Genomic DNA, 25,575 nt, shown 5'->3' on the forward strand with positions numbered 1-25,575 from the left:
CTATGCGCTAGCCATAATAAATCATTTTCAACTATTGTACTCAATTACTGTTCTCATTTTTACTGTTGGTTATTGTTCTTAGTTGTGATTTTCTTCTGGGTACTGTTCTGAAGTCTTTGGAAAGGAACAGCATGGTATAAATAAAAATAAAATAATTCAAAGCACAATATCCCCAACAAGAGAAATTTTATTTATTTATTTTATTTTAATTCCATTTATATCCCGCCCTTCTCCGAAGACTCAGGGCGGCTTACAAGCTTAGCAGTAGCCTTCATTCTATGTATATGCCTGCTTATTAGGGCTTTCACACACACCCCAAGCGGCATTATTACAAAGTCAGCTTAATTGCCCCCAACAATCTGGGTCCTCATTTTACCTACCTCGGAAGGATGGAAGGCTGAGTCAACCTTGAGCCTGGTGGGATGCGAACCTGCACTAATTGCAGGCAGCTGGTGTTATTTAAGGAGGCATTAGCCCACTGCTCCACCAAGGAGCAGTGATGCATCAGCAATGAGGGCAAACCAAAATAACCTCCTCCACTTTCCACGTGAGACTCAGACACTAAGTGCAGCTCTTGCCAATCAAACTGCTCAGCGCCCCTGTCACCTGACCAGCTGCACCCTGTTCAAAGCTCTCCCTTGCCCACAAGTCACCCGAGGGACTGCCTCTTGCCCGCTGAATCTGCATGGGCAGGAAACAAGAGCTCAGCCCAGGAGCCTCAGCCTTTGTCAAAAGAAAAAAAAAACTGAGGGCTGAAGGTGTTTTTCTCAAGGCTCCAATCCAAGACACATTCTTTCCATCTCGGCTTTTGCTCAACTATGGCAGCTTCTTCCTTCTGGATTTTCAGGGACTTTGGGGCCGCCCTGGGGCTCTTGCTTGTAGTCACAGGTATGGCTTCTTCCATCTCCTTCGGCTAAATCCATTGATTAAGATGGTTTAAAGTCCTAGGCGGTTTAATGGTGATTGTTGCCTTTTTAAAAAAGTGTTTTCCTCCCTCTCTCATGAGCCTAATAAATAAAAACTATGTTTACTGGGTTTTCTAAATTGATGCCATTCAGATGCTAGCGCTAGAATTTCCATACTGCCAAGTTGACTAAGATTGGTATAGTTGAGGCATGAAGAGGATACCATGTTGAGAAGGCTGATCTGAATTCATAGTAGGCTGAGAATTGGATCCCAGGTAAAGATTTGGTTTATAAATAAACAAGGTGCACAACCTGAAACTCAGCTGGAAGAGGCAGAGGGTGGTTTTCCAGTTATTCTGCAAGATTGGAGGAAAAAGGTACAAGAGAGGGAATGGGAGGGCTAGAAATAAAACTAGATTAACAGAGGGATCAGCAGAAAATTCTGCTGCGAATTCAATAAAAGCAATACAGTAGCAAATAAGAGGTAATGGCATCCTCTGTTACTGAGCATGCTTTATTTTAGAAATGAAGTTTTACAAAACTGCAACCAAACACCTGTAACCACATTCTACAAAAAAAAGGATGGTCTTTTCCCAATAGTAGAGAGAGTGGGGATTTTGGTGGGAGATGGAAATATCTAAGAGAGAGCCCAGGAGCTTCTTCATCCACCTCCCACCCCCTACCCCAGAATTGTTCAGGGGAAATTTTACAGAAACAGGAAATAAAATTGTGTTCATTGAGCTGTGTTACAAGAACTGCTACGCTTCCTGTCCAGCTGCTTTGAATGTGGAGAGAAGCTGACACGTTGGTGTTTGCTTTCTAAAATGGGAAACTTTCTTTTCTATCATCTTTTCTATCACGGTGCGCACAGGAACTCCACAATGCAATCCTAGCTATGACTTCTCAGAAGTAAGTTTTTTTTAAGTGCAAAGGAGTTTCCTTCCGGCCTAATAATATTGGACTCAAGCTACCTGGCATTTCACATGTTACCTTTTAGTAAATGCACAAATAGGATTGACCAGATTTCATTTTCCTGGGCAGAAATTAATTATAAAAAGGATGCAATCTTTAACCCCCTCCAACCTGAACTGAAAACACATGCCTAAAGCATGATCAAATAACAAGAAGTAAAAAGGTAAATTTTATTATATTATTTCCTGTAATATTTTTTAAAATAGTTATCCTGTGGAAAGAAGACACTGTTTTAGAAAGATTGTTATGAAATAGATTCACACATTACACTAACTCATGTTGTACTTTATCATGAATTGTTGAACAAACCACAATTGTTGGGTTCATCCAGGACACTAAAGCAAAATCAAATAATATTATGGCTTAGCATGAAGCATGAACCCATCCAATGGTTAGGTTTGCAGGGCATATTAAGCCATAATATAGCTAGTTGGATTTTGACTTAACATATGCAATGAATCCAGTCAATTGTAGTTTATCAGTAAATCATGGTTAAGAAAGTACAATTTGCAAATGTACCATAGTGGGCAATAGGCCGTGAGTCTTGAAAACACAGAAAGTCAGGAGTGCGAAGGCTCTCTTATCTTTAAAGGTATGAATACTCTAGTCTGCAAAACTTCCTTGCAGACTAAGGTCCTCAGTTTTGGATTCAGATCTCACTTAATCTCTTCCACTTGCTTTTCTCAGGGCAGCACATCCAATCAGCCAGTTTAACATGCTGTCCTCAGTCCATGAGATGACACAGCTATGTCAGTAGGATGCAATCAACTTCAGGAGCAAGAGGGGAGAATGTGCAAGGCAAGGCAAGTTAAGAGGCAGAGACTGGTGGGTTTTCTTATCCATGAGAAAAACATCCAATTGCCCTTTTGGGGCTAAGAGAAGAGGCAAGTTCTGACAAATGGATAGAAGTGGAGGACTTAGCTGACTGTCAGAAGCTGATTGGGTGTTATTCAGTTGAGTAGGAGAGACTGTCCTCCCCAGCTTTCCTTAAATCCTCTAAATATAACTCAGATAGCCACCTGATCCCAGGTATTACATGATGCAAGTGTTCATAGAATGGCTGGGGGTTGAGTTGTCAACAATAAAAATGCCCTGTTGGGTGCTTTTACTCTTGTGCACTGCCTATCAGTGGGGACTGAGAGGCAGGACATTCAGTATTGCGCTTCTGCTGCTGAAACCTGTATGGGTGGCCAAGCTTCGGAGGAAGTACTATTCAGTTCTACTCAGTGCTTTTTTTGTAAAAGAAAAAGGTGCCGGAACTCACACATGTCATACAACGCACCTTGCCTACCCTACAAGGTTCCATCCACAAAAGGTGCCGGAACTCCGTTCTGAGCGTTCTATGAGAAAAAAAGCCCTGGAACTTCTACTGAGCCCTCCCCCTCCTCAGCACCTGCCAATTTCCTGGGTTGCCTGCAGTATCTGAGTTATAGGGAGGACATCTCTGAAAAACCTGCTGCCACCCCTGCAGATTTGCTGACCCAGTTCCCCTGTTCATGACAATGAAGGTTGAAGTAGCAAGGACTGGTGAGAAAATTGGAGGAAAGTCAACCAGCCCGCTAATGTATTTGACCGGCTGATAGTTGATCTCCTGTTTTACCAGCCACCACATGTGTGATCTGTTAACTGGGCTGCCAACACACCATGTAGAGAACCTGGGATGGAAGAGGAACTATGATTTCAAGTACTCTCCCCACCATGTGACGGCCCCATTAGCCACTTCAGAGAATGTGCCCAGATAGACACCAAACCTTCAGCTCCTTTTTGTATCATCAATTCAGTTGTCCCCAAGGTACATATGAAACATGTTAATAGCAACGCTCATTTCAGAGAACATGGAAAATACCACTTTAGCTTTGATGGTTCAGAAAAACCTGAGATCACCTAGCCTTGACTATGAACTGGGATTAGAGAAAGTCCATGACGAAAGATTGAGGGCAATAGAAGAAGCGGACGACAGAGAATGAGGTGCCTGGATGGAGTTACTGAAGCAGTAGGCGTGAGCTTAAATGGACTCCAGAAGATGGTAGAGGACAGGAAAGCCTGGAGGAACATTGTCCATAGGGTCGCGATGGGTCGGACACGACTTCGCAACTAACAACAACAATAATGACGAGTAGAGAAGTCCTGAATAACCAGCCAGCTACCCTCCAGCAGAATGTAGGTAGATGTTGAGCAGGCCCTGTGGTTTTTATTAAAAAGCCTTGATCTTGGTCTACATAGTACACTAAGTCATAAATTAAGGCTTGCCCATTAGAGGGACTGGCTTACACAACTAAATAAAAAAATTATTTAGTTGAAGATTCATCCTCACATCTCCTCATTATGCCCTGATGAGAGCTTTAATATGAGTGCCTTCATGAGGTTTGCCTTCCTATCATTCTCCACTCACAGAGGAAGCAACGTATGGTGTTTTCAGCAGTTCTAGTTTTAAAGTAGGGCTTCTCCCAGCACAATATTTCCCATGGATCTCATCTTAGATGCAGCAGATGCTATGGTCAGGGGTGGTGGCCTACCTAGTTTCTTGACCCCATTAGACTATTACAGATTGCTGGTCACTTCCAGGACCTCCAGGACCATTTTGGTTTGGGTGGCAGAAGATGCCAGACCCCCGGCTTCCACAAAGACATCTGCATACATAAGGCCTGGCCACAACTTTCCCAAATGATCACTTGTTGTCAGGCATTGCACAGGCTCCTCATTTATACAAGATGGCCCTCAGTAAAATAGTGTTAAACCTCAATATATTTCAACCCCGTGCTCCAGAGAAGTTGAATGCAAATAAGGAAAGGCTCTCTCAGCTTTGTCTGCTGATTCTGCCGCCAGTGAGTGCATTACAGGTTTTCCGTTGTTTTGCTGACAAGCAATTTCAAGTAGTTGCTCAGGCACCTGTGGCTTGGTTTTGCCCCATACCTCTGGCCCTTTTGCACATGCATACAAATCACAGTGCACGTGCAAAAAAAGTTGGGCTTTCCACGTAATTCTGCTTTCACCATTCTGCCCCCCCAACTCTTGCCTCCTTACTGATGTTGCTCTTTCTGTTGTTTTTACTACTTGGGGAAACAACTTTTCATCTTCTCCACAGGCAGCATCTTTACCCTGCCTATCACAGGCATGGCCATTCCCTTGCAGTCTATATGAAGATGGAATTTGATCATTATCAGTTGTGCTTTCTTCTTCACCCTGCACATCTCCTCTATGGCCTACCTGATTGGCTATTTTGGACATAGGCTTCATGCGTGACTTGGAAGACTTAAGAAGAGGGTAAAGTCCCTCCCTCAGGTGATATTAAGGACAGCAACGTGTGGTTGGAGATTTTTTTGGAACAATAATCATGCTTGGTGATGGTGATACAAATGAAACTGAGAGAATCCATGTATCAACTTCTTTATCTTGCTCCACATTGAAACTCTAAAGAGAACGTTTGCCACCCTGGGTTCTGAGTCAGAATAAGGCTTGTCTGTTGTGGCCGGGCAATTGATGCCAGTGGACTTTTCTTTGCAGCTCAAGGGCTGGAGGGAAGCATGTTGACATGGCTGCCTATTTATCTGTCTTGGGGGACGCACTGAGTCTTCTTGTTATATCCTGCCAAACACCAATTTCTATCCACTCTAGCAGCCTTTGTCAGACTGCAGCGAACCCTGGTTGGAACTGCTCAATCTTTGGATGTAACATTCAAAACATCCTGCTTCGCCAATCATTTACACATCCAAAGACTATTGAAAGCATATCCAGCATCAAAATTTATAGAAGTGAATTTGGGAGAGGGAAATTGTAGTGTATGCTGTTAAGCACACACGGAAATGCCAGCACAGCAGGGGGCTGGACAGCTCCAGGCTATAACCTCTTTGGCGGGAAAGCCTGAATAGAGCAAGTCGTTGGCAGCCCCAGGGCATGGTCAGCTCTGGCGGGAAGCCAGGGTTTAAATCCATTGGCCACCTGCACTGGCGGGAAGCCCAGGTTCAAATCTATTGGTCACCATTCACCTGGGCAGGTATAAGAGATGCCAGGTAAACCCCTTTGCTCCAGCTTCATTCACGATCCAAATAAAGAAGTAATACCCAGCTCAAGTGTCCGTCTCTCTGTGCGACCACGCGACATTGCAGAAATGTTGCTTGATTTTTTCTCTCCATTTGTTTAGGTCATTCTGCTTGAAGGCACAGAAGACAGAAAGAAAATCAAACAGCCCCCATTCCAATTTTAGTTGAAGAGGTAAACTGGTTCTTTTTCAAACCATTTTTTTCTCTTTCCCCAGGTATGACAATCACCAAAGCTTCTAGTGAAAGAAACATTTCTCAAAAACAAGGTATATGTGTACTTTCAAGATAATATTGTCTTTCACTTCCTATTTCTGAAATTCCCTTGCAATAATCTTTTTTCCAAGGTTGTGTTACTTGTCACTTGTAAAATAATTGCCAGGTTTTGATCACAACAAGGGTTGTATGGCTGCTATTTTTGGAACAATTTAGCTTCTGCAAAACAATCCAATGTTCACATTTATATCACGTCACTGGGTGCCTTATAGACCTTTGGCTGTTTATCCATGGACCAATCCAAGGATTGTGTTTTTACTTGGATTGTGTTTGATTGTCAGTACCTTCTCTCCCACATCTGGCTACCTTTTCATCCAAAGAGACTTGAACTCTGTAAGAGGATGAGCCTTTCAAATCCCAAAAAGCCAGCCTGAACTGAGAAAGGACCAACCAGCGCCTGACCCTATCCAGTTCCCTGCTCCATATGTCAATCTCACCCCAATGGTGAAGACAAGCAAACTAGGTTAGGAGTCCTAATCTATTGTGCTCTGTAAATGAATGAAGACACAAAGCAAATATGTCTCCCAATCAAAACTAGGTCTCCCCACTCTGGAACTCTCCAAGGGTGTTGGGAAGTCTTCGCCCAAGACCTTCTTAGAAAAGGAACAACTCCACACCTCCAGTGAAGAATTGACAAACTCATTCCTCTAGTCAGGAATTAGTTGGAACTTGATACATGCTTTAATAGCTTATCTAGAGCAATCTATCTTCCTAGTCTAGCATGGCCCAGATAATGGCTGTGTGTGATTAGCCCGTTAATGCAGCATTTCTAGAGGGAACCTATCTGGGGAAGATTGGTAGAAGGTCCAGTAAAGATATTTACCCTTCTTTTCCATCCTGTGCTCTATCTTTCTCTCTTTACTGTGGGTTTTTCTTCTTTTACACAGATACAACCACTTTCATGAATGTGTTAAATACACGTTTCATTGCTGCAAGAGGCGGGGCTCGAATTTCCCTTAGCTGTTCTTTCGGCTCTGTGGCAAGTTGGCATAGAGAGACTGAGCAGGACAAATACCAGGAGATTATGAACAGTTCCAGAGTCCATGTGACCAGAAATAATTCAACGGTAATGATACAGATCAACAAACTCCAGCACGCCGACAGTGGTATCTACCACTGTATGATCAAGGACTCATTGAAGCCCTTCTGTGGTACTGAACTCAAAGTCATGGGTAAATCTTTAATCTTCTAAATATTGCCCTCTCTGATGCTATATGCTTGGGTATTGCTATTTATGGACAATACTTCTTGGACAAAAGTCCATACATTTTATTCGCAGAGAAAAATATACCAGCTAATATCTGGGACTCTGTCAGTTCAAACTGGCAGCCTGTCTTAGCTAGATGAAATGCTATACAAGCTAAGGATATTTAGCTTGTATACACACATGCGGTACCTAAACCACATTACAGGATCTGGATTCTGCCCTGCATGTAGTACAAGACTATTTTCATTTGAAAGATGGAAATGAAAACAGTGATCAAAACTGGAAATTTCTGTCAATGTAATCCTAGGGCAGTGGGGTACGCAATCACTTTATGACAAGCAAAACTGAGAAGTCAGGAGGGCTCCTCTTATTGTTTTAAAGGTATCAGCACCTATGAGCAAGTGCAGAGTCGGCACAAGGTGAAAGATGCTATCATCTTAATCCAGACAATTCTTCTTGTCCTTTTTATAAGCATACCGGTCTTCTTAACCCAAAGGAAGGTGAGTGAGTGGGACTTTCATAATAGCAGTTCAGTTGGGGCCTTGACTGACCACTAGACTGTAACCATGATCTTTGATATGAGTGCATGTCATTGACTTCTCCCTGAATAAGGGAAGGGCTTCGGGGCATATTGAAGCACTGCAGGAATATACTTCAAGACAGTGGGACTGCTTTCTCAAAGTGGAATCTGGGGAGAGCTTTCCTGCAGACTCAACCCCAAGGAAATGCCACTAGTAAGCATCTGAGGGTGCACTTTCTTATTCTCAGACCCTCTCCTCTGGAACAGTGGACTCCAGATACAAGGGTGAGATCTTTCTTATTTTTATTCTGGAAAGCTATTGAGATCTGGCTCTTCTGGAGGAAATTTGGGGGGAAAGCTGATATTTCACTGATGCATTGTGCCAGCATTGTAATATGTCTGGCATGATTTTGTTTCTTGTTTCATGTTCTTCTATATGTGTAAATGAACAAATGTAAAATATGGACAAATAAATGATAAAACACTTGAAATACTTCAGTAACATGCAAATTGGCAAATGATTATTTGAAGATTATTGCCTCCAGAAGCAACAAATTGAGCAAACTCAAATATGCTTAAATCAATGAAGGCTGAGAAAACTCATGCTTCCAAGCTTGTTTCTGAGCCATGGGTTCCTCCCACCTCACCCCTGGCTATGGATGACATAGCCTGATCCCTGCCATTCTCCAGATTTATTGGACTACAGTTCCCATCATGAACAGACACTGAAACAAATCCTCAAAATAGAAGCTTAAGTGACGGGCTGAGATAAGGTCAAGGATGAAGCATATATTCTTTTGAAAAATATGAACATAAGGCCCAAGCAGGAAGATAGAGTAAGAGGACCTTACAAAGATGGCAAACAGAGTGCATTCTTGGTTTTGCCCCTTTTGGGAAGAAAAATCAGATCTGGTTCCATCACATTTCATCTAAAAAGATCTTCTCCAATTAATTAGCCTTTTCTATAGTCCCTCAATAAAGAAATTTGGTATTTTTAATAAAACATTACTAAATAAATAAGCTCAGCAAGAAATAAAAAAGGACTTGAGACGAATGAGTCTCAAGTGATTATCAGAAAAACATATCAAGCTAATTGAAGTTTGATTATATATCTCTATGTCATTTTAGGGTGACAGAAAAGATGCCTCTGGGGACGAACATACTTACGAGGTAAGCTTCAGAGTGAGAGATTCTTGGTCTTAACCACATAAAAATGTATGCATTTTTCTTCATATTCCATACTGTCCTATTGTCTTTGGGCCAGAGGATTGTAGCCAGCCATGAAGAAGTCTCTAATTTATATGCAGAAATGTTCAATTCCCCTCTTCTCCATGTGGGGCTTGGAAAAAAATCTATTTGGAACTCTGGGGAGCCATTGCCAGTTAAAATAAATAATTTTGTCTTGGATAGATTATGGATCTAGCTCAATACTGTACAAGTCAGCTTCTTTCATTTTTGACTTCTGGTTGAACAGCCCACCAGTCAAGAACTAGACTAGATGGACTTTTTATTTCACTGAAGAGAATTCCTTTTATGTCCCCATAGGACATTTTTAAGGGACGCGGTGGCTCAGTGGGTTAGGACACTGAGGTTGTCGATCATAAGGTCAGCAGTTTGGTGGATCAAATCCCGAGTGCCGCATAGCAGAGTGAGCGCCTGTTACTCGTCCCAGCTTCTGCCCATCTAGCAGTTCGAAAGCACGTAAAAATGCAAGTAGAAAAATAGGGACCACTACGGTGGGAAGGTAACAGCGTTCCGTGCGCCTTTGGCATCTAGTCATGCTGGCCACATGACCACAGAGACGTCCTCGGACAAGCGCTGGCTCTTCGGCTTTGAAACGGAGATGAGCACCGGCCCCTAGAGTCGGAAACGACTAGCACGCATGTGCGTGGGAACCTTTACCTTTACCTTTAGGACATTTTTAAGCAGCTCTTTTACTGACATGCAGAAAGAACAAAATTGAGTTGGACAGCATATTTCTACCACCCCCACCCCCACAACGAAGTACTGCTGATACTTTCAGTTCATAGGCTGATTCCATTTTTGTTCTTCAACAGGGGCTGACAGTTGAACTAGCTGATACGTATGAAGACATTGGTGCTTACCAAGACAGACCAGAGAAGTGGGATTTGGGGGAGCATCCATGTGAAGAATGAAAAGGCTAGCAGCTTGGTCAACCACAGCTGACTTAACCAAAGGGGCACCAATTCCTGGGGCAACCAGGATCCACTATAAAAATTCCACTCCAGAGCAGCTTTAAAAATGTGCTTATCTCTTGCTTGCAGCCGATCTGCTAGAAACTACTAAAAAGCAGTATTCACAATCTCCAGATTCCCTGGGACAGCTGAGTCAAGGACATACAAATGGGGAGAAGGGAGAAGACAGGCAGACTCAATAAAAATAAAGCAGAAAGAGCTGAGAAGAGAAATGAATGTGTAAGTAGATGGGCTTTCTGGCTTGAGTTTGCTCTATATTCCCTTCCCCAAATGGCACCTTCTTAATTGGTTTCCCGCTGTCACTCATAACTGGCTAGGCAGCAAAGGATTGAATCTGATAAACTAATATCTAACATCACATTACTTCAATTTCTTTAACTCCAGATTGTCTGGGAGCGGGATTACTGTTCCCAGAATTCCTTACCACGATGGCTATGGTGAAAGTATCTGGAATATATTAGCTATAGGACACCATGTTTCCTACTGAGATTTATAGTTTTTTTGTTAGGATTTTTCTTCCTTAGGGTCATATTAAAAAATGTTTCTAGCATCCTTATAAAAGAATTTAAAATATATTTGCTGAACTTTTCAAAATAATAAAAAAAGTTTAATACTATTTTTAACATTTTGACAGCATATTATTTCTTTGTTTCAGGAGCATGAAAACAATGTATGCAAACATTGTGTGTTTTCTAATTTCTACATTACAGAAATCTGAAAATGTAATATTTTTAGCTTAATATGCATAACCAACTTCTTAGGAATAAACTTTTCCATCTGAACAACAGAACTACTTGTAAATAATTGTGTCTTTGGTCTATAACAGCTCCAGGTGCCCTCCAGCTGGGCTGATTTTAAACAATCAGCATGGCCAATTGCCAAAGCTGGGTGAAGATCACAAGAGTTTATTTCAAACACACCTGGAAGGCACCAGGTTGGAAGAACAATGTATAGTAAGGGCTGCAGAGGTTTTTATTTTTGGGTGAACACATCTATCAATGGGAAGGTTGCATTTTGAAAACAAAAATATTTTTAAAAAACACTTTTTGAAGTAGAGACCTAGTCACTTTTGGCAAGTATAGATGCTTTGCTAAAAATCAATCTGGTCTGTTTGCGTATAATAATAATAATAAACCTTTATTGTCAAAGTACAACATGTGTACATTGAGATTAGCTGAGCCTCCCCCCGTGCTCTCTCCCCCCAACACACAGTGACAACAAACCCTCCATCCCACCACACTATGTGAACCAACTACACCACACACCGGCCTCCCAAGTCAATTCTGCATAAGATTATGTCCCATTTAAAAGCCTAACAGTCCACGGATAAAAGCTATTTTTCAGCCTGTTGGTACGGCTGGCTATATTCCTATATCTCCTACCGGATGGTAGGAGAGTAAAGAGATACCGTCCAGGGTGTGAGTCATCCCTGAGAATCTTCCTCACTCTTCCAAGGCAACGAGCCCTGGCGATGTCATCCAGTGGTGTCAGGGAACAGCCCACAATGCAGAATTATATATACCTATTTCCAGTATAAAAATAGTGAAAGGCTTGTTATGATGTCACAACACAAGCTCCACCTTTTGTACTAACGTTGAACAGATGAATATCTAAGTGTCAGAGCTTGCGTTGCGATGGTTTGCAAATTTAACACCTACGTGTCTCTTGTTTCCAGTGAACGCTTGAGGCAGAAAATACTGCAAGCCATTTTCCCATTGCTTGACCAGAAAAAGTCCAAAAGAAAACTATAACTGAGCCTGTATTATCCTTTCATACTTGTTAAGGTTACCCTGCCACTAAACACTCTTCACATCAAGAAAGTGGCAATTCGAAGCCACATTCCACGTATAAAACACGTATACGGTTGTTATCGAGACACTGCCCCAAATGTCCTTTTAACTGTTACAGGGATGCTCAATTTCATACTCTTTGGGACATGTTTTTCTGCAAATTACTGACTGGAACCGTTTGCTTCCTGTTTTTTCACAAAGCATAGCTAAATACCTTCTCTTCTCAGAAAAGGAAAATGGATGTGGGAAGTGGGGGACTGGGGTAAGCAGCCTCATGCACAGACAAAACCAGAGAGTAAAAATGTTAAATTTTCATAATTCAGTTTCAGTTTTGCCTTTTCTACTCTGCTTCTACCTCTGTGTATCTTTCTAATGGTCAGATATGGGAGATTTCATGCTATACCGTACAATGAGCGTCTCTGCATTTGCGGAGCGGCAGAGGTAGAGGACCTGGCTCACATCCTATTTGACTGTTGTCTGTATAAGAGGGTGAGAGACAGGTATCTTGGTCTATATACCAAACGAATGACCCACTGGGATCCCCATATCGAAATAACTTACCTTATGTCCGGCCAGAACTTGAAAATAACATTCAACGTAGCACAGTATTTGAACAAAATGATCCAGTTAAGATCTGCATATGTGGGACTGATTGGGGTAGATTGTAAGGGCGACTCCGAAATATAACGTTACCATATTTTATCTATATCTTAAATTTGTATTTTATTACTATTTTAACTTAAATTGTATTTTAATTCCATTTTAAATTGTATTTTATCAAATTCCATTTCAGATTGCTTTTATCTAGTTTTGGTGACGGTTTGTTGCTGGAACTTTGTACTTTGATATGGCGCAAGGGCTAATCAATAAAGTTGTTGGTGTATCTTTCAATTTATAATGAATCTCAAAGCTGGGGTTCAAATTCAGCTGCATTTAAAAGTCAATGTCAATGTCCCAATATCTATAAGAACTTAAGTTGACCTGAGCCAGGTAGACCCAGAGCTACCTATGACCATCAGTTACAACAGTCACTGCAGAGGCAGTATCCTGGGGATCTCAGATAGGAAAATGCTATTTCCCCACTTCATTTTTACAATCCCCTGCAATCCTCAGTTAACTACAGAAGGGACAAGAGACTGGCCAATTGGCATAGCTCTATGGAGCAATAGGAAGACTCATCTCTTCCACTATGACCCAGGTAAGCAACAAGCAGTAGTTCCTCAGCAACTATTTTGTGGCCCTGCAGCTTTTTCAGACCATTGCTTTTAAAAACATATGGAAACTGAATTCTGCAACAACAAATAGGAAAAAGATATGGATTGAAGGAAGACCCTCCATATCATCCAAATCTCACTGCAATCTTCAAGCGTCCCCCACCCCAAAAATGTGGTTTATCTATATTCATAAGAAAAAGATGGTTTACAACATGCATTAGTGTGCATATCACAACAATTAATACTTCCTAAAACACATTTTTCCTGGGATCACATGTAAATTCTTTAGGGAATTGCAATATATGAGCCCACCCATGCTTTGAATAATCTTTTCCCCTTTGGATTCATATTGTTGCATAGCCCTAATACCTACTATTTAAAAAGACAACACAGTGAAGGAATTAATGGTGGGAAGAGAACACGAAAACAGTATACACCAATTTTTAAATATTTTGTTATTCTTGTAATGGCCAGCTATAATGGAAATGATGCGTAGTACATAGAAGATAGTAGGTGAAGTATCTAAAGGCACCTGATATTCCAAAATTGGTTTATTTCTAAATCTCTATAAAAGTTTTAGGATATTGAGAGTAGAATTTATTACATTATTATTCAAACCAAACATCTTATCTTACAAAAATTTATCAATGATGCAGTTATTTTGCAAGATGAGTTGTCTCTCTCCAAGTCCTCTTGGAACAGAGGCCAAACTGTTAAGTGCCCTCAGTTGTTATGGAGCAGATTTCATGGTCACCCACTTTTAGAAATAGGGGTCTTTCCATAAATAAGTGGTCAGGGCAGCAACTGCAATACTGAAGGCATGGTTCTTTAACCTTGGTCCAGTGAAGGCCTAGTCAGGTAAGGCAAGCTACTTTAATATTAACTTATAAAGGAGTCTCGGGTAAAAATTATGCTCTAAGTTGCATAAAATGCATTATTATTACTTAAACAGAAGCTTTTTGCAACAGATAAATGAAAGCTTCTCAGCAGAAATAAACCAAAGATAAGAATTGGCTTTTGTTGCTTTGTTGAAGGCAGCGACCAATTAGAGGAAGTTTGATGACAGGATACCGTCTGAAAACAATTCTGTTGCAAGGGGGCCATTACTTAGAGTAATTTAACTGTGCTTTAGCTTACAGCTGTGGACATAAATCAGGGCAGGGGTCCAGAGGTGAACAAAAGTTCATCATTAATATATTAAAAATTCAGTCCTTGAGTATTTAAATGAGCAACTTAGAGATCATGCTAAACATGTTCTAGAGCACATGTGAGTGCATGGGCAATCAGCATGCCCAGGAAATGTTAATAACCAATAAGTGGCATTGTATCTACATACTTCTTTGAAAAAAAATATAAAAGCTATGATTTAAATCTCACTTGGCATGCCCATTTTCTTTTAAGCTGAAATTTACAAAAACCATCAGCTGAAGTAGACATTTTGTTCCTACCGGTATGCAGACATAAAGTGTTTGAATTCCACTTTCCTCCACTCTGTGTGAATGATTGGCTTATTGCAAGATGAATGAACAAAAAGATGGTTTGTGGCCAGCAGTGCCAATAATTCAAGGAAGATTATACAATTAGGGAGGGGTCAATAGGAACCTTTGATATTCCTGATGTAAGGGCTAAAGGGCTGAATATTGCCTTTCCATTTAACAACAACAACAATAATAGTAATAATAATAATAATAATAATAATAATAATAATAATAATAATAATAATAATAATAATAATAATAGACCTTGGAGGTCATCTAGTTCGACCTCCCTGCTCAGGCAGGAAACCCTATATCATTTCAGACAAATGGCTGTCCAGTCTCTTCTTAAAAACTTACAGTGTTGGAGAATTCACAGCTTCTGGAGGCAGATTGTTCCACTGATTAATTGTTCTAATTGTCAGGAAATTTCTCCTTAGTTCTAGGTTGCTTCTCTCTGTGATTTGTTTCCATCTGTTGCTCTTCTCCTGCCCTCAGGTGGTTTGGAGAATAGCTTGGCTCCCTCTTCTTTGTGGCAGCCCCTGAGATATTGGAACACTGCTATCATGTCACCCCTAGTCCTTCTCTTCATTAAACTAGACATACCCAATTCCAGATATATAGATACTGAAAGGCAGATTGATATAATGGTTAATGGCATCAGGAGACCATGAACCTTAGGCAAAAGACCGGCTGGGTGACATTGGACCAGTGGCTCTCGTTCTAAGAAGAAGGAAATGGCAAACAACTTCTGAAAATCTTGCCCATAAAACTGCATGGACTTGACAAGGCAGCAACAAAACAACTGACTATTCTAGCTGACTTTATACTATTTGTCTGTCAAAATATGACACTGAATAATTCCAAAAATTGCATGACATTTTGGAACAATTTATTTAATTAACACATGCTCATAGCATTTTGCATTCATAAAAACATTAAAACAAAAATTTGATGTCTCAGTTTGAATATAGACAAATAAAAATGAATAGCAATAAGCATAACATAATTAACAACTGTAGCCCAGCTATTGTGTACAATTCCAAATACTTATTTTTTATGCATTAGAGTCAATGGCATTGAAGCATTATCAGCTGTATATGTAATGATTATTAAACAACTACAAAGCAAAACAAAATTATACACATCTGGCAGACAGTTTGATTAACAAAATTAAAAAGTGAAGATGTAAAATGAAGGTAATGGTTAAAAGGATTGTTTTTTAACTGTTGGAAGAGAATTCTATTAGCAAACAAATAAGACATTAGTTTGCTTTCAATCTTTATGGATATTTTTCAGCCTTGTAAATAGTCACTGACCTATATAACGCTATGTAAACTTTTGTATATCCAGTTTTCCCAAAAGTGCCTTTCCAAAAGACAACTGCACTTTCTTGGAGTTTTTTTGTTTGAAAACATTTCACTTTTCCAAGAAGCTTCTTCAGTTCAGTTCTACAGAACTGAAGATGCTTCTTGGATGAGAAGGAAAATGTTTTCAAAGAAAAAAAAAACAAGTAGGTCCAGTTTCCTTTCAGAAAAGCACTTTTGAGACAACCATAATCTAGATTATTGAGATGTAACACTTTGTTATATCCAGTGTTATTCATTTTATATTTTGTATTAATGAAAATATTTATATCAAAGCATTATATTTTGTTGTGAAATGCAGACATGAAGAATAAAGGTGAAGCTCAAAATAATGAGAAGTTTGCATTAATAAGTTCCTGCCCAGTAAACACTGACCGTCCACCATATACTGGTATGTAATTGTTAATTCTAAAATGGCCAATGGTATGTTTGGTTTAATCTTATTTTGGATAAGCATGCAACTGTCTCTTGAACTATGTTTCCACATGTTGATTAGGCTCCACATGTTGACATGATGCCATGCATTTTATTTTCTTAAATTATCTCAATGTCACGAGGTAGGTAAAATGAGGACCCAGATTGTTGGGGGCAATTAAGCTGACTTTGTAATAATGCTGCTTGGGGTGTGTGTGAAAGCCCTAATAAGCAGGCATATACATAGAATGAAGGCTATTGCTAAGTTTGTAAAGCCACCCTGAGTCTTCGGAGAAGGGCGGGATATAAATGGAATTAAAATAAAAAAATAAATAAAACATTTTAAAGTTCATTCATTCATGTTTTCCCCACCTGTAGGTAAATACACACTTTTTGATCTGCAAGACTATGCAACAAAGAATCAAGACCAACTAATAATGCACCTAGAAAAGATCCTGAAACCTGATAATTTTGAGACACTGAAAAAAGAACTGATGCAGTGGCGTAGCGTGGGGGGTGCAGGGGGGGCCGGCCACACTGGGCGCAACATCTGGGGGGGCACGCTCGCACTCACAGCTCTCTGCCCCTGCCTGGCTCACTCACTCTCTCTCACTGCAGTGCTGGCTGTGCGAATCCGATCCGAGCCGCCGGGTCGCCACCCACTGTGGAGGGGGGGGTGCCAGGCGTGCGGTTAGGGGGCGCAAATTACTTGCCTTGCCCCGGGTGCTGACAACCCACGCTACGCCACTGAACTGATGTGTAATGTGCTGAATAAGTTTTTTTCATTTACTGCTCAGAAATATTATGAATTGTTTAGAAACGGTGAACTGAAAGAATTTTTGCAAAATGTTTCTAGTGGTAAGAAATCAGAAAAAATACCTAAGAAACTTCTTAACTTTATGTTCTCTAAGAAAAAAAAACAACCGTAAAAGAAAGGCCCAGGAACAGATGCAGAGACAAGGCAATATTAATTTGAAAAAAGGCAGTTGGTTAATATTGATGATGATGATAAAAATGATGATAATGAGCTAGATAAAGTTACACGTGGAACTGATAATGAAAAAATAATCCAGATTCACCCAATTGAACATAAACCTGGTAATGAAGATAGTAATGTGACAGAAGAACATTGGCTAAATCAAGATTCAAAATTCAAGATTCAAACCATTAAGAACTGGTATGGAAAAAATAATTATAATAACAGGGAAGAAATCTCTTTAAACTACATTTCCATTCATAAGCATAAAGCATACTCCTGCTTCACAGCTCAGGATGTATTACAGTTCAAATTGCCAGATGACCCAGATTATTCTATTCTAGCAATTCTGGAGGATAAAAAAGATTTTACTCGTTCAGGAAATCTGAAAAAGGAGAGGTAGGGGGGGAGGGAGGAGGTAGGGGGAGGGGGGATTTTTAAAGAAAAATTGTATGTTAAAACTTTTCAATAAAAAAAAAGGAAATCTGAAAAAGGACGTGGAATTTGCATTGCAATTTAACATGGCTGTTCTAAATGTTAAATTTTCTGAAGTTACATCCTCTAATGGATTTTTTAATCGGATACAAGCTAATGGTTCCTTTGCTGAATCTGAAACTTTTTAAAAATGTATTGTGTTTGAAATTGTGTTGCCTGTTCTAGCATTGTATAAGTGAGTAAACTTAGATGCTTTCAAGAATGCTGTATATCTTAATACATAGATGCAAATCTTTCAGTGAGAAGACGTTGCAAGCGCACCTTCAGTATTCCACTGAAAATGTCATTTCATTGCTTGATTAAATGGTAAATAACTTTTGATTGGATGGTTGACTAAGGAAGAATTCAGGGGTTTTTTTTTGTCCCCCCCCCCTTCCACAGCAGCCATTTTGATTCCTCTCTGATAGAATAGGAAGTTGTGATCTCATTATGGACTACAATTCTTTTTTTATATAATATTCCAAAAATAGATTTGTGAATAAAAAAGTCAGTCACCACATTCTAATTTTATCCCTGGTTCTTTTTTGTCTTTTCTGTATCATGACTGTATTTGTAAGTATGCCCACCATTCCAACTCTATACCATCTTCTAAAAATCTTTTTCTTGTTTTCAGGTCTCCATTTTAATCTAAGAGATGTTTATATGTGATTACTCTTCCTAAATTTATGAATTTGAGGTGCATGAAAATCTCTAATATGGATAGCCAATTGGGGATTTCTATATAATTAATTTTTTTAATTTTTATCCACACGTCTAATAGTGCCTGTCTAATATGATGATTCTGGAAGTACTGATGAACCTTATATTTTCCATCCCACTTTATAGCATGCCACCCAATTTGCATGTCATGACCTTCTAATGCTAGGAGTCTTCTGTTCCTTAAGTGTATCCAATCCTTTATCCATACCACTATTGCTACTTGATAATATTTTTCCCAGTTCGGGAGGCCAATCCCTCCTCTTTCCTTTGCATCCTGTAATAATTTTAATTTAATTCTTGGTTTTCTACCTTGCCAGATAAATTTGGATGTAATTCTGTTTAAATTTTCAAAAAAAATCCTTACCTAATTTAATTGGTACACATTGGAATAAAAAGAGTAATTTGGGAAGTATATTCATCTTGATTGTCGCTATTTTCCCCATAAAGGAGAGCTGCAAGTTTTTCCATCTGTCTAGGTCTGCTGTAATTTGGTCTATTAATTTGTCATAATTTTCTCTTTTGAGTGTAATACGTCATGCCAACAGTTGGATCCCCAAGTACCTTACTCTTTTGGATATCTGGATATTAATTTTTTCTACTAGCTCAGTTTCTTGTAAATTGGACATATTTTAAACTAACATTTTAGTTTTTTCTTTATTGATCTTCAATCCTGCAACATCTCCATTATTTATTTATTTATTTATTTATTTATTTATTTATTTATTTATTTATTTATTTATTCGGTTTATATACCGCCCTATTTCCAAAGGACTCAGGGCGGTTTACAAGGCAAAATGAAAAAATCCAATATAATAAAATTAAAATTAAATTAAATTAAGTCTAGCCGCAAAAATTAAATCACAATTTAAAAACATTAAATCCCTCAGTCCAGACCAGATAGCTCAAAGAACCAGGTTTTTAGGTCCCGGCGAAATGAACGAAGGTCGGGGGCAGTCCGGAGTTCTGTTGGCAGTTGATTCCATAGGGCAGGCGCGCCCACAGAGAACGCCCTCCCCCTGTGGATCGCCCATCGGCAATCCTTGACCGGCAGTAACCCTGAGGAGGCCCTCCCTGTGGGAGCGCACAGGACGATGGGAAATTGACCCTGGCAGCAGGTGTTCCCTTAGATAATCCGGGCCCATGCCATTTAGGGCTTTATAGGTCATCACCAGCACCTTGAATCTCACCCAGAGGGCAACCGGAAGCCAATGCAGCTCGCGGAGAAGAGGTGTTACATGGGAGTATTGGGAGACTCCCATCACAACTCGCGCGGCTGCATTCTGCACCAGCTGAAGCCTCAAAGTGATCCTCAGGGGCAGCCCCATGTAGAGAGCATTGCAGTAGTCTAGCCAGGAGGTCACGAGTGCATGGGTGACTGTGCGTAGCACATCTCGGTCCAGATAGGGCCGTAACTGGCGCACCAGGCGAACCTGGGCAAAAGTCCCCCTGGCCACAGCTCCTATATGATCTTCCAAACTGAGCTGTGAATCCAGGAGGACACCCAGGTTGCGGGCCCTATCAACAGGGGGTAACACCTCACCCCCCATAGTTAACGATGGAAAAGATTGGTTAGTCTGAGATGCCGGTATGCACAGCCACTCAGTCTTGGCAGGATTGAGACGAAGCCTGTTTCTCCCCATCCAAACCCGGACCGCTTTCAGGCAACGGGACATCACGTCAAGGGCATCACTGGGTTGGTTCGGGGTGGAAAGAAAAAGCTGGGTATCATCAGCATACTGATGATACCCCACCCCGAAACCACGAATGAGCTCACCCAACGGCCTCATATAGATGTTGAACAAGAGGGGAGAGAGGACCGATCCCTGAGGAACTCCACAAATGAGAGGCCTCGAGGCAGACCTCTGCCATCCCGTCAACACCGACTGCGAGCGGCCCAGGAGGTAGGAGGAGAACCACTGCAAAACAGTGCCTCCCACTCCCAACCCCCTGAGACGTCGCAGTAGGATACCATGGTCGATGGTATCAAAAGCCGCTGAGAGGTCTAATAGGACTAGGACAGAGGAACAACCCATGTCCCGAGCCCGGCAGAGATCATTCACCAGCGCAACCAATGCCGTCTCCGTGCTGTACCCGGTCCTGAAGCCCGATTGGTATGGGTCCAGATAATCAGTTTCTCCAGGAACAGAGGGAGCTGAAGTGCCACCATGCTCTCAACCACCTTTGCAAGAAAGCGAAGGTTGGAGACCGGATGATAGTTGTTCAAAATAGCTGGGTTCCAGGGTAGGCTTCTTGAGGAGGGGCCTCACCACCGCCTCCTTCAAGGCGGCAGGGAAGGTACCCTCCCTCAAAGAAGCAGTTATTACTGCCTGGAACCAGCCTCATGTCTCCTCCCAGGCTGCATATACCAGCCAGGAGGGGCACGGGTCTAATAAACACGTGGTGGAACTCAGTCTAATGTTCCAGCACCTGTAATAATCTTTTTCCAGATGGGTCTTCCAGAATGAAAACTAAATCATCTGCATAAGCCTGTAATTTAAATGTCTCTTTTCTGATTTCTAATCCTTTAATCAGCTTATCTTTTTGGATTATTCTTGTGAGTGCTTCTAAGGAAAGGATGAATAATAAAGGAGATAGTGGACAGCCTTGTCTTGTACCTTTTTGTATTTGAATGCTATTTGTTAATTCTCCGTTTATGATTACTTTTGCCTCTTGTTTGGAATAGATTGCTTTAAACATATAAGTTCCCCCGTCTCCTTTTCGCCACTATCTGACAGGGGAGGTGATTTCCCCTTTCGCTCTGGGGCTTCTCCTCTTTTTTTCTGTTCTTTGAAATTCTCTGGAGAGATTTTGCAATCCGGAACACTTACAAGAGTTCGCTGAGTGTTTCCTCTGCCAGGTTAGTTGAATCGCTGTCCCGCTGAGTCATTGCTATTTCTGACAGCTGTCATTTCTTCACAGCCACCATGATGGGCCGTCTCCTTCACCCAGCTCTCTCCTAGGCTTTCCTGCTTTCTGCAGCTAGGACCGCCATCCTGAACTGCTCAGCTGGGCACCTCCGCTGCTGATCTCCCTCCGAGAGATCTGGGGCTTTTAAAAAACCACCGGGAACAGAGAAAAAGCTATGAGATCGGCACGCTCATTCGGAGCGGCATCTCAACACAGCCATTCCGTTTGACAGCTCCCTAGAGATCAAAAATAAGACTGAAATAGAGTATTATGAAATTTGTCAAAGTTTGTACGATTGGTTAGAGATAAGGAGGATAGCTGAGATGACTATTTTTTGATTAGTTGATAACGTAAGGACTTCTTATTAGCACCTATATCAGGACACAACTGAAAGATATGTAACTATAACGCTGACGACTGAAAGACAGTTTACGAAAAAAATTACAGATGTTATATGTACAGTTTGTTATGCTCTGTCCTGTCATAGAATGTATTTTAAGTTTTTGTTTTTTCTTTTTGTAACATAAGATAATACTAATAGTAGTGTAGCCAGGGAAATTGAATCATGTCCACTTTTGTATTTAAATGTACATTTAATAAAATTTTCTAATTAAAAAAAAGAGCATTTCCTTTACGTATAGAAGTGAAATGACTGTTGGGAAGTGAAATGCTTATAAAACAGTATGAAATTTGTACTATTAGTTCTTACAGATTCAAAATTAATTTTTCAAAGAATATATTTATATATATTCTGAAATAGCAAGTTTTTCATTACAAAACCTTCCTTTTTCTGAATTATCACATATTCTGTCAACATATTCTAAATAATAAAATATTTCATTAAAAATATATTTGAGAAACATTGCTGTAGAAGAAACTGACAATCTTTTATACATTTACGCAGAATGTAATCCCAATGAATTTAGTGAAGCTTACTCTTGACTGAACAGCTAGAGATATATGACTGAGGGGTCTTTGGTGCTCTCTCAGCTTTTTTGCTTTCTTGCAGACATTTAATTATCCAACTAGGTAACATTATCAGTGTTAGAGGGAAATGGGCTTGATCATTTTATATACAAATAGTTTGCCCTTTCAGTTTTAGTGAGAGTGTTCTTGGTGTTTCCTTGATTAGGCTGTTTACTGTTTGATTGTTTATCTGAGTGGTAGTTCCTTGAATGGGATAATGGGATATTATATTGTTGGTCTAATATTAATCTTGTTATTAATCTGGATGTTAATTGCTGGCAAGGAGATATTGTGGTCTATCGCTAAAAACTGGTAGAGATGGCTTTGCTCTCACTCGTCTTATTTCTGTTTCATTTTGGCTTCAATAGTTCTCAACTTGCTACCACAATTAAGCCCAGAATTTCCATTGCTAAGCAAAGCAATTATTAAGTGAGTCACATCCAATTTTATGACCCTTTTTTATCAGAATTGTTAGGTGAATCATTGCAGTTGTTGTGAATCACATGGTCATTAAGTAAATCCAAGCTTTCCCCATTGACTTTGCTTGTCAGTAACCAGCTGGAAAGATTGCAAACAACAATCGTATGAGCTCAGGATGCTGAAACCATTATAAATGCATGCTGATTGCCAAGCATCCGAATTTTGATCACATGACTAGCATGTTGTGACAGTCATAAATTCAAGGACTGGTTGTAAGTCACTTTTTTTCAATGCCACTGTAATTTTGAACACTCACTAAACAAATGGTTGTAAGTTGAGGGCTGTCTATGTCTTGCACAACCAAGCAGGTAAAATAGGGTAAGCTATACAGAGGTTAGAGCACCCTTACTTCAACAATTGCTTTACCAGAGAAGTTGATCTGTTGCATATCTACCAGTAAAAAAAGTCAAGATGGGGATTGTTACTATGTATTACAAGAGCTGGCTGAACTCAGAGGGAAGTTGCCCCCTCTCATATGCTCCACTGGGTTTAGAGTTTGGCACCACCCAAGATTCCAGAGAAAGGCAGGAGAGGAAAGGTCTGAAACACAGGCAGCCGTCAGGGGCATTGCTCCACAAGTTGCCAGTTATAATACCCTATTTCTGAAGTTAGCTTCATGGAAGAAGTTGGGATTGTTGCTATTGTGCCGTCCGTGCCTGAACTGCTGGAGGCCATCTCAGGGTTGGCTGTAGTGTTTCCCAGATTCATGACCCAATTGAGTTTTTGTGGCTGTGAGGATCTGGGTAGGGAACAACAGACTGAACTCTGGAAAGACGAAGTGGCTGTGAGTAGGGCATTCCTCTGCATCCAGGAGCTTGGCATCTTGGATAGGCTTGCACCAACCCAGATGGACCTGGTGGGTATTCTGGGGTTCTTGGAATCATGACTCCTGCTTGAAGAACAGGTGGCAGTTATGTCTAGGAGGGCTTTTGTTCAATTATGTGTTGTGCACTAGTTGCCCCCTTTCCTGGATAGGGAGGCTGTCTATTTGGTCATTCATGCCCTGGCCATCTCCTGCTTGGACTATTGTAATGTACTATATGGTGCTGACCTTAAAAAGTATCCGGAAGCTTCAGCTGATACAGAATGCGACTGCACAGGAACTTTGGTACATGTAAATCTCTTCTGTGTGAGCTGTGTTGGGTGCCAGTCTGCTTCCAGGTCCAATACAAGGTGTTGGTTATGACCTTCAAAGCCCTACATGGCATGGGACCAAGTTACCTGTGGCACTGTCTTCATCCCTTTACATCAGCCCATCCCACCCGATCAGGCAGGAAAGATATGGTGCAAACCCATTTGGTCAAAAAAAATCCAACTGGTGGGGTCTGGAAAAGGAGACCTCTCTACTGTTGTCCCCAACCTGTGGGGCACTTCCCCAGAGCTTAAATGGGCCCCCACTGCCTTGGCCTTCTGTAAAAGGTAAAAATACAGTTCTGCGACCTTGCTTGGGGCACACAAAGAAGCATGCAGCTGTGGGGCTGGTTAGTGCCCTGGAAAGTCCCCTTCTGCTTTTAATTAATTTTTAACATTCCTTGTTTCTTTTAAATTGTATATATTTTTATGATTTTATAATATTTTACTGTATAGCACCCTCTCTGATAGAGAGATGAATAGTTCTTAAACATAATAAACTACAATTCACCTGTTTATGTGTGATACATTATAAACAAATGACACTGAAAGATACAATTTGAATAAAATGTATACATACAATAAGAGTAGAATTAAAAATATTTCTAACTTGCTTTCTTGATCTTGCCCAGTTCTGTGGTGTTTAATATCTAACTTTGAAGTCACTCTGAATTATTGTTTGCTGTTTATTAATGGTGAAAGAATTGCCATTCAGTTAGTGCACGTGGCTGGGATATGTTCCAAAATAATTGCTCTCTAGGCATTGGGTTTAAGAAATGTTTGCCACTAGAACACTTCATTCATTTGTTCATTTGTTTGTTTGTTCAAATTTATTAACTGCCCAACATCAATGGTGGCAAAAGTATACAATTCATAAAAACAGTTAAAATAAAAAATACTACCCAAACACAAATAAAACAAATAGGACTCCCAGTACCATAATGCATGACTACACCAACCCCATTATTACATCAAAACCGCTAATCATCTTATCTATTATTTGTACTAGGCTATATTCTGTATCACGAGTACAGTAGAGCCACTGTTTCAGCAACTGATTTTTCGTGGTTGATAGAATGCGCATAAAGCAGGTTCATTGTTCTTCCTCCAGAGGGAGCCAATCCCTCAAAAGTCATAATGAAGTTCTGTAAGTATGATTTCATGTTTAGTTAGGTTTATTCCAAACCATGGATAATAGCTATTTTGACCCATAGGTCAAATATTTTTGTAGTGCATGACTTGTTAGCACTTACTGTGACTTTTTAATTTAAATATATAAAATATATAAAAATTTGGGAACCGATGTTTGATTGGGAGGGGAGGTATTTGACCCCTCACATCCATCTCCTATAGAACTGTGAAGGATTTGGTTTTATTTTTAAAGGAAGAAAGTAATGCTGCAGGTAGAGTGGTTTGCAGCCATTCTAGCCATCCTGAATCTCATTGATAGAAAACCAAAGGAGATATGCAATGAAAATAAATTGAAATTGTTATGTATAAATGTGAAAAGACACTATTAAAGACCAAG

The 25,575-nt window shown here is 40.3% G+C and overlaps 1 protein-coding gene across 5 annotated transcripts; it reads left to right on the forward strand.

Moving 5' to 3' along the window:
* The first annotated feature begins 780 nt into the window (after positions 1 to 780).
* On the forward strand, positions 781 to 16,885 carry LOC310648415 (B-cell antigen receptor complex-associated protein beta chain-like). Of its 5 annotated transcripts, XR_014494088.1 has the most exons (8): positions 781 to 888; positions 6,133 to 6,183; positions 7,078 to 7,362; positions 7,779 to 7,897; positions 9,046 to 9,087; positions 9,975 to 10,352; positions 16,281 to 16,370; positions 16,772 to 16,885. XR_014494088.1 is itself a non-coding variant. In XM_083376235.1 (7 exons), the coding sequence occupies exons 1-6, from the start codon at positions 819 to 821 to the stop codon at positions 9,048 to 9,050; spliced, it is 567 nt and encodes a 188-aa protein (XP_083232361.1). In that variant the 5' UTR covers positions 781 to 818; the 3' UTR covers positions 9,051 to 9,087; positions 9,975 to 10,009. The 5 variants fall into 5 exon arrangements, 2 of the variants coding, with proteins under 2 accessions (XP_083232361.1, XP_083232360.1); XR_014494089.1 differs by lacking the exons at positions 16,281 to 16,370; positions 16,772 to 16,885 and adding an exon at positions 10,789 to 11,001; XM_083376235.1 differs by lacking the exons at positions 16,281 to 16,370; positions 16,772 to 16,885 and adding an exon at positions 8,166 to 8,202 and having other exon boundaries at positions 9,975 to 10,009.
* The last annotated feature ends 8,690 nt before the right edge of the window (positions 16,886 to 25,575 follow it).

This window comes from Vipera ursinii (assembly GCF_947247035.1).
Source record: "Vipera ursinii genome assembly, chromosome: Z".
NCBI lineage: Eukaryota > Metazoa > Chordata > Lepidosauria > Squamata > Viperidae > Vipera > Vipera ursinii.

Excerpts from the sequence above, each read along its gene's own strand:
- LOC310648415 (XM_083376234.1), top strand. The coding sequence starts at position 819 with ATGGCAGCTTCTTCCTTCTGGATTTTCAGGGACTTTGGGGCCGCCCTG. Across the intron at positions 889-6,132 it reads GCTCTTGCTTGTAGTCACAG|GTATGACAATCACCAAAGCT; the intron begins GTATGGCTTCTT and ends CTCTTTCCCCAG. Across the intron at positions 9,088-9,974 it reads GGGACGAACATACTTACGAG|GGGCTGACAGTTGAACTAGC; the intron begins GTAAGCTTCAGA and ends GTTCTTCAACAG.